General features: G+C 44.2%; 1 protein-coding gene across 1 annotated transcript; it reads right to left on the bottom strand.

Moving 5' to 3' along the window:
• Nucleotides 1-3,566: 3,566 nt before the first annotated feature.
• Nucleotides 3,567-4,440, bottom strand: LOC120961982 (protein FAR1-RELATED SEQUENCE 5). Its single transcript, XM_040393726.2, has 2 exons — nucleotides 4,187-4,440; nucleotides 3,567-4,083 (listed from the first exon to the last, which is right to left on the bottom strand). Exons 1-2 carry the CDS (start codon nucleotides 4,438-4,440, stop codon nucleotides 3,567-3,569), a joined length of 771 nt encoding a protein of 256 aa, XP_040249660.1.
• Between the last annotated feature and the right edge of the window lie 5,419 nt (nucleotides 4,441-9,859).

Below are 9,859 nucleotides of genomic sequence, written 5' to 3'. Positions count from 1 at the left end.
TGTTTTTGGTAATACTGCTTGAACTGACTATGATTTGGAAGTTGAACTTCTGCCATTTTGTTTAGCTGCATCTTATGCAAGTGTCGCTTTTTATGTACCTGAACTTAAACTATTTTGGTTAAGATGTTTTTGACTTCATCTAATTTTGTTATTTCTGGCAGATCACGAGATTTTTTGGGTTGCTCGAGGAGGTGTACGGCAAGGCTGCGTACAAGGTGAGCAAGCAGCCTAACTGGGTGACAATTGCAAAGATGCCGACTTTCATCGATGTTCCGAAGCAGAAGAGTAATGATTGTGGTTTCTTTGCCGTGAAGTTCTGCTCTTCATATGATGGCGATGAGATTGTTGAAGATTTTGGTGATGTGGAAGTATGTTCTGTCTTTGTTCTTGTCTCATCATCCTTTAATTTTTCTTGTGTGTTTTTGCTGAGACGCTCCTGCTGTGGTTTTAGATATCCGTTACTAAACCATCGTTTCATTTTCTTTGTTTGCAGGCTGCTGCAGATGACTGGAAGGCTGAGTTCATGCACACTGTGATGTTTAGCGAGAAGAATGAAGTCATGCGTTCAGAGCTCCCTAAAGAGATCCAGTCCTTTGGCCCGTGAATTCGAAGCATTAGTTTCATTGTAGATTTGATTTCGTACAGATTTTTAGGTTTGATAATGATTGGAACAATTCCGTAAAGATTTGGTTGTAAGAATGTTTTAGTGATTTGTGTATCTATAGGTGCAGCACTATTACTTATGATATTGTGGACAAATCTATTTGGTGTGAAGAATGATTTGGCTTTGTGAATTTCAATGTACTGCGTCGTTTTCAGTATCCATGTGTTGAATTTTTTTTGCCCCAACAGATGTACCTGAACTTCTCCCTCGGTTATGGTTGAACTGCTTGATTTTTTGTGTTGTTTATTTTTGGGCCCCCAACATATGATCGTAGACTTGAACTTCTGCTTTGAGATGTGGCTGGGCTACTGGTTTCAGATGGAGAGGATATTCTGTGTTGTGTAATGTATTGGTAATTTTCAACCCAACCAATATGTATGCTTTTGCGTAGAATCTATATTTGTTTTTTTTTGTGTTTTTTCAAGTGCGAATGTATTTCATATGTAACTCTGTGCAGAAATATTGTTGACGTTTCTTTGTCTTTTGTCGGCATTGTACATGAACTTCTGGACGTATCCAAGCAGAACTTCACATTTGAACGTGTTTTATTTCATCGTCGTCGTCCTCTTCCTCTTCGTCTTCCTGTTCTTCGACGCTGTCTTCATCTTCGTCTTCCTCTTCATCTTCCACCACTTTCTTGTTGATGGCTCTAGGTTTTTCGTTATGTTTCTTCTCTATCTTTTTGCTTGTCTTTTCAGCATCTGCGCGCTTCGGGCATGTTCTTGCATTATGTGGTTCATACTCCTTGCATATGCTACAAAGTCTGCTGCTTGCTTTCTTTGGGTGTGGTCCCTTCTTTTGTTCCATATCTTTGGGCTGCTGTTTTTGAGATTTGGGTTGCTTGACCTCCTCAGCATTGTTTCTTTCCAAGAGTGTTGGACAGGTCAGCTTGTTGTGTCCCGCAACCTGGTTGCACACACTACATTTCCTGTGTCCAAGTGGCACTCCGTTCTCATCGAGCACGACAACTCTTCCTGCAGGTGGTGCCTTTATTTGAGCTCTCTTGTCACTTTTCTTTGCTGCAGTAATTTTCTTCCTACCTTTGTTTCAGAATACAGCGGCAGTTTCATTGTCTCTTGCTGTCGCTGCTCCATTGATTGGCCATCACCCTGCTTGCATTGGTTGGCTTCAGCGGCGGCGTTGAGCATTTCAGCTGCATAATAATGAAGGCCATCTTCAATTTCAGCGTCCTCTTCAGCCATCCTTTCGTCAGCATCCGCTTGATTTGCTAAATGTATTGCATCAAGCTCTTCCACGAGCCTCTTGAGAACATAGTAGGCTCTGTCATATTGCTGGTCACATCTCATCGCTTTCTTGTTAACCATCAAATTCAGCTGCAGCAGGATATCTTGCTTCGATAGCCTTGAGCTGCCATCCGATGCGGTTGTGTTGTAGTCCCTTGTCTCAAAGGTTGGTTGTGATTTTGCAGTCTTTGTGTACCGTTTGAGGATATACTTGTTTGGAAATTTGTCAGGCTTGAGGTAGTCCAGTATGTTCATGATGTGAAGGCAGAACAGGCCTGCATTTTGTCATGAATGCAGAATACATAGTTTGTGAGCCAGCAATGAGTTTCATAAATTTTGATATGATACTACTAGTCTAGCTATTTAATGAGTTTGTTTTTTCGCTCACCTGTGTGTGTCCAGAGCTTGCATTCACACTCATATATTTCATTCTCTGGGTCAGCTACAACCTGGAATTCAAGCTTTGACCAGGAAAATCTGTCTTCATCATCATGGCCAGGCTTGTTGTGGTAGTACACAAGGTACTTAGTGGGCTCTGCTGTACGCTTTGCGCGAAATAGCGTGGCCTTTCTCATCCTATTCCTCATCTCGGTGTACACGGCTCTCGTGTACTTGATAGACATGTCTTCCTCGTAACCGTAAGTTGTTTTTGTCACAGGATTGGTCTGCACATGTCAAAAAGTGAGATATTGGTCGAAGCAGAGTCATGGGTTTCATTTTTTTAAATTCAAAGTGCACATGTTGAAGGTAAGCAGAACATGATGGGGGTGTTTCGTACTTGTCATCATACCATGCTGGTCATTGTTTGCTCGTTCTCCTTCTGCATCCGAGTTTGGATGCAAGCATTGACCCGCCTAGCAAACTTGTGTAGGTTCTGGGTCCCCTTGACAAACCCTTTCTTTAGCACGTGGTTCATGCTCTCGCTTCGTTGTGTGGAAGTCATTCTAGCACAGAAAATGTTCTTGTAATATGCTGAAATCCACATCTTCCTATCACTCTAGAGCTGCATCATCATCTGGTCGTTCTCCAGGTTGTAGTTGTGCACGAGTTGAGCCCAGGCATCTTCAAACTCCGTTGGCATCAGCAGCCAGTTTAATATAGCTGTGAGCTCCTCTTTGAATGTTTTATACTTTTTGTACAGCAACGCGAGGTATTCCCTGTACTTCTTCATGATGTGCCAACGGCATAGCTTGTGGACGGTGTTTGGAAATGATTGTGGTATAGCTTTCGCCATCGATGGGCATTGGTCTGCATGAATTAAAAAAAATGAAACTTGATTATTTTTTGTACTGATGGTGAACTTATGTTGTACAAGTACTTGAACTTCACATCTAGCAGTATGGTATCTAAGAATGTCACATGTATTTTTTCTTTACAGTAGTGTTGCTGAACTTCTGTGGTACCAGTGCTTCAACTTCACAATTAGTAGTAGGACAAACTAGTAGTGTCACACTCAAAAATTTTCTTAAAGCAGTGTTGCTGAACTTCTGTGGTACCAGTGCTTGAACTTCACAAAAATAACTATATTTTTTTGAACATGCTACATATATTTATCTTACAGCTTTGTCCTTGAACTTCTATGATTCATGTATTTGAACTTCACATTCATAACTAATTTTTTCTAAACATGTGACAGATAATTTTGCTTTCTTGTACTGCTAGTTGGACTTCTGTGCTAACAGTGGTTGAACTGCATTCTTTACATTATTTTCAGACAAAACCAATGTACCCAACACAGACCCATAGACTGAAAAGATGATGAAACTTGAAGATGTTTTTTTTTTGAACTCATCTGTTAGAATGCAAGTTGGGTGCTTGTTGTTCATGCACCGTACAAATGTATCGAACAGCCACTTGAATGACTTTGCATCTTCGCCTCTTATCAGGACAACAGCAAATATCGTTGACTGCAAGTGATGGTTTGTTCCAACAAACACTCCCAGAGGCATATGAAATCTGTTGGTCTTGTAAGTTGTGTCAAATGTTATGCAGTCGCCAAAGTCTTGATAGGCTCCTCGGCAGCTTGCATTGGACCAGAAAATGTTTTTAATTGACTTGTCCTTGTCCACTTGGATGTCATAGAAAAACTCATCATTTATTGCCTTCATGTCTTTGAAGAATGAAGCAAGTTTCAATACATCATCCAAATCATCTTTCCTTGCATTCATGGCTTTCCTGCAAATCACATGCAAACATGCATTTGTTATTTTTTGCTAGCAAAGGGTTGTGAGCTAGGATGCTATTTTACATTGCAGTATGTGGGTGTTTGGATACTTACTGGTTTAGTAGGTCTCGTCCGGTCATGCTTAGGAAGTAGCTTCCATCTTCATTTTCAGATAGCATGGACATGATTGTTGTGTGCTTGACATCATGGTACTGCAGGAGCTTTACGTACTCCAAAATAGTGGGGTCATAATTCTTGTGTGAGTGCAAGAATACCAGCATGTCATCAGTTTGCATGAGTTGGTGATTATGATTGTACTCAATGTCCACTGCCACGCATGTGTCATCCTCCTGCACCTTCACCCTCATTCTTGCATTGCAGCCCGTCCTCTGCGATGTTTTGTTTCGCTTCCTGTTGGCCTCTGAAACAAAAGATGTGTGTATCCCTTGGAAGGCGCAAACAAAATACTTGTGGTTGTCATTTCCCCCGTCTTCCTGATTCCAAAACCAGCGTGTCTGGCGTATCTGTTATAAAATTCCCTTGCTTTCTCTACATCTTTGAATCGCATCTTTAGTCTTGGTATTAGATAATCCGGTAGATCCGGCGTCTGCAGAAAAAGGAAAAAATAATCCAAACAACACGTTAAAATGCAGTTTATGAACTTGTTATCCTGGAGGGAGCAGAAAATTTGCAGATAATACAAGATGCGTATATAAATATTTTTTGTTTCACTTACGTGCGTGTATGATCGCAACTCCGCCGGTGTCGGCTGCTGTCCCTCTAGGATGGGGCATGGCGGAGTAATCATAGGAGGATGCAGCAGTGGATCACGAGGAGGAAGGAGGGCTGAAGATGGCCTCTCTCTTGTTTGTGTCCTTTTTGCTTGAGGTGGTTGTGGAGGTATTGCGATCCTGGTCCTGGTTTGCTCTTTTGTTTTGTGAAGCAATCCATCTACCTTATGCCCCGTACAATTCTGAGTTGTAGCAGCAGCAGCAGGATCCAACGGTGGTAGTGTGCAGAGCACTCTCCTCCGTGTGTGTGTGTGTTGCTGTTGGATTTGTCCTGGGATCCGGTTTAGTTGCTTCGCTTTGGCATTGATGAGGCACACCAGGATAACCTCCAGAGTTACACGCAGGACTTGAGCTAACCCCCTCCTCCATCGGCGTGCTTGGGAGTCTGCTGGTGGATACAAAGAATCCGCGGGGGATTTTGGCGTCACCCAATTAGGTGGAGGCGCAAACTTGTGCGGATAGGGCTGTGACCCAGCATCTTGGAAGTCTCCGTGTGTTTCGGGTGTCATCCATTTTTGGTCTAGAGCAGGTTGGTAATGTTGTTGGTGCATTTGAGGTGTGACCCATTGAGGGGGTGGTGCAACGCGTACAGGCTTTGGATTGTGTACTTCTTGTCGGGAACTTCTAAGCTTCTTCATGCGTCTCTCGTCTTGCTGACATAAAAGAAAAAAATGTCTATTAGCACACAAGTTATATCTGCCTATACCTTTGTAACTGAACTTAGCATTATTCACAGCCTGAACTTCTCATATAAAAGTGGTGAGAGCCATCACACTATGCACTGAGCTGAGCATCTGCCAATACTTTTGTACCTGAACTGAGCACCCTTTCATAGAATGAACGTCACATCCTGTTTAATTCTACAATATTTGATTACTTATATGTACCTGAACTGAGCACTGTCCACAACCTCAACTTCTTGCTTTGCAAAGGGGAAATACTGTCTACAGTTAAAAACATGAACCTTCATGAGTTTGAATGGTTGGACTGCTAGTGCATACCAACCTGACCTTCATGTGATATCACATGCATGTTCTATTTTCCTTTTTTTTGCACAGAAGCAGATACATACCATCCTGAACTCTAGCACACTTACTAGTTGAACTTCACATGGCTTTTCCACATGTGAATTTGAATGCAGGCAGATTTTATAGTGTTTGTAGCCTGGACTGAGGCTCACACACTACCAGAACTTCACATGGCTGTAAGCAGGCGGATTTTAAAAAAGCTTTTGTAGCCTGGACTGATGCTCACACACCACCTGAACTTCACATAGTTGTAAGCAAATAACAAACCAAAGGAAGGAAGAAGTTCAACCATACCCTGGCTAGAAGTTCGGCCAACCTTTTTCCAGCAGCTGATAGGCCACCTTGAGAACAATTCGTCGTGGAGGTAGGAGAGGAATTCCATGGCAATCCATGCCTTGCAGGGGCGCAAAGTTCATCTGCACGAAGCAAGAAGGTTAGAGAAGGCAAGATTGAAGAAGGCAAAATTGGGAGGAAGTTCATGTACTTTTACCGCTGAATTTGAGGGCGCACCCGATGCCGCCTCTGCGGAGGAGTTGCTCCGTTGGTCGTGCCGCTCGCCGTACCTTGCGTCGGGGCCGTCATCTGGTCTGCCAAGGCTTCAGGTGCTGACGATGGGACGAGGATGCGGCTTCCTGAAGTCCATGGCGGCTTCGCCGCGTCCAGGCGACGCGGGCTCCCTCACGCCGGCATCCGCCGTCGCTCGCTCGCCCACGCCGGTGGTCGGCCAGGAGCTGGAGACGGAGGGGAGGCGGCGGATCCGGCTGGCCAGGAGCTGGGGAAGGAGGGGAGGCGGCGGATCCGGCCGGCCAGGAGCTGGGAAAGGAAGGGAGGCGGCGGATCCGGTGAAGATCGGCGGCGAGGAGGGGGGAGGTCGGGGGATCGAGGGGAGGAGGGGGGCTGGGGCGGCTCGGGATCGGGATCGGGATCAGGTGGATCCTGTCGGGGGGGGCCTTGGGATCCAGTGGATCCTGCCGGGTCGGCGGCAGTTCGGAAGTTCGGGAGGGCCCTGTCGGGCCCTATATAGGGGTTGTTGTGATCCAAATAACTATTCTAATCCTGGGATTAGAATAGTGCTCTCCTATATATATATATATCAATTAGGCTTCAAGTGTGTACTTGTTGGTGAAAGTGTTGTCCAATGGGAATTATATTTTGCATTACTCATGTAGCCTACAAAGTCTATCGCACAGCCTTGTAACTTCTTATCCCATTTCTAAATTTGTACTAGTCCTCTATACCGTATATTGCGCTACTCGTACTACTACGTCCCTCCTGGTTTACTGGTCCCCTTCGTAATTTGTGTCAAATTTTGACCATAAATTTCACTAACTAAATGTTAATGCATGTCACAAAAAATTATATCGTTTTATTCGTATTTGAACATAGTTTCCAATGGAATAATTTTCGGTGACATGCATTGACATTTTGTTAGTTAAACCTATAGTTAAAATGTGAAACTAAATACGACTAGTAAGTAGTACAGTAGTAGTACTAGTATACGTCGGTCAAATTATTCATCATGTCCACACATTGAATTGACGTGACAACATGCTGCGCGTGAGGTGACACAAGAATGCCGGCGGCGTTTTCGGGTATTGTGGACTTCAGATTTGGAGTACCACTTATCTGTCGAAATCTTTCATCGTTCACTTAAAACAGTCAATTAATCATACATTGAGTACCATATAACTGGAATTAACCGATGCAAGTCCAAGAAGGATTGGCCGGTGGTGCCGGCTGGCGTCAAGTTCGATCCCACGGATCAGGAGCTGATCGAGCACCTTGAGGCCAAAGTGACTGCTGACAGCGCGAGATCTAACCCTCTCATCGATTTGTTCATACCAACCATCGACAGCGAGCACGACATATGCTACACCCATCCTAAGAAACTTTTAGGTAAGACACCGATCGGCCTTCTACTTGCACAAACATATTCCTTTGTTTATAGATCTATTTTTCTTTTTAGATGCAAACCTAGTGATGCAATTACAATTTGACAGTTAATAAAAAGTGAAACAAGTGACTGCAACATGCCAAAGATGTTATGAAAATGCCAACCACGTACACTAAAACATGTATTCGACAATACGGCAGGTATCACACTGAGTGGCCTAAGCAAGCATTTATTCCAGCGCAATTCCAGGGCGTTCAAAAGGGGCACGTGGACGCGTCGCAAGATACAGTCGGAGTGCGGCATGCACGCGATGTGGCACAAGACCGGCAATACCTTGCCGGTGGTGGTCAACGGCTGGCAGACGGACATCAAAAAGGTTCTGGTGCTGCACACCAACAAGAACTTCGACCAGCAAAGGACCAACTGGGTGATGCACCAGTACCACCTCGGGGACCTGGAGCAAGAGAAGGAGCGGGAGCTGGTCCTCTGCAATATTTTCTACAGACGAACACTAGGGCCAGGAGTAAAAAGATTATAAGTTAGTTTGGTATTGGTACTTGTACTACCATGTCTTCCGCAAGTTGGTATTGTTGTTAACGATCTTTCGGTATGAACTTGGCATTTTCTTCCAACCATCATGCCGAGGGTCGACGTGGATATAAAGCTGAATCATTTGTTTTGAAATGAATTTTCAGGCACCTGATTTTTATTTGATGGGTAGCATAAGCACCTGCCGTTCGAATTCCCAATTCTCCAAAGTTTTCAAAACAAGTGCATGCACTTATTATCACGATGAAAAAACAATATACCTGTTGCATCCCAATTATCAGTCTGTACTTGCAGAACTCTCTCGTTTGTTGAGCAGGTATATTGTTTTTTCAGGTCGAGCAAGTTTCAACTGGGCTGTAGACTGCCCAGGCTTGGTTTTGTTTTTAACAGGCCAAACCCATAACAACAATGGGGCACAAAGATCCAGCAGGTATCTACTGGCCTCTGGCCCGCCAACGTTAGTTATATTTTGTCTTACAACATCCGCAAGCAGTTTTTTCACTGAATCAAACACGCAGACTAGTTCTATTTTCCTCATGAAACGCCATGTCCTACAACCGTTTTCTAATCTCTACCTATAGTTTTACTAGTTCATATACACGTATCATTATATAGAAAATACATAAAGTTCCCTTTTCATATTTACATCCTTATTTTTGTTGTTGTTTTCCCTCCCAGTGCTGATTTCATTACCACTGGTTTTCCCTTAAACCAACTCAATTGTCCCACGTCTTATTTGCTCACAAAAACAAAACGATTTTTTTTGGAAAATCAATAAGTTCTTAAAAAATTGTTTATCCTTTCGGGATTACAACAGTTCGGACTCCACCGAAATATGCAAAATAAGGTTGAACTTTTTGACCGTGGTCTTGGGCAGAAAATGGGCTGTAATAAATTACTTAAGAATTAGCAAATGGGCTGCAAATTATAAAAAAATTAGCAAATGGGCTCTATCTTGTCTGCCACAGATTTGGAGGCTAACTTATGGGCCTACTAAGTTCATGCGTACACAAGGTTTCTCAAAAAAAGAAACTTAGTCAACAATCGACTCTACCAGCGTCAGACCGTTAGATGTCAGTCTAACGGCAATCGTGCTTCTTCAGTCTCTGATATTCCTGCTCCAGCCGCCCAAACCAGCGCCGGTGGAACCGCCTGCTCCCGCCTCCCGTGGCCGGCTGTGCTGTCGGGCAGGCCTCACAGTCCCACCATACTCGCATCCCTGGCCTGTCTATCCCTCTACTCACCCACACCTCCTGTTATTTTCCGGCGACGGTAGCCGAACCAGTCAACCCTCGTACTCCCCACCGCGTGGGCAGCCACTGTCGTGTCTTTCCCAGCTCCGTGTCGTTCCCTTCGTAGGCCTCGCCGTCGTCCACCGCCCTGGTGCTCTCGGCGCGGCGCGGTCAACGTGGTCAACGAACGACATCCATCGGAAGTGGACTGTACATGGAGAGGCTGACAGCTTGGTCCACGGCCGCACACAAGGAAATGCCTCCTTATTACAAGCAAAATAATGATTCCTCCA

The sequence above is a fragment of the Aegilops tauschii genome, chromosome 6 (assembly GCF_002575655.3).
Source record: "Aegilops tauschii subsp. strangulata cultivar AL8/78 chromosome 6, Aet v6.0, whole genome shotgun sequence".
NCBI lineage: Eukaryota > Viridiplantae > Streptophyta > Magnoliopsida > Poales > Poaceae > Aegilops > Aegilops tauschii.
The sequence above is the reverse complement of the archived record's forward strand: the minus strand, read 5'-3'. Positions and strand labels throughout refer to the sequence as shown.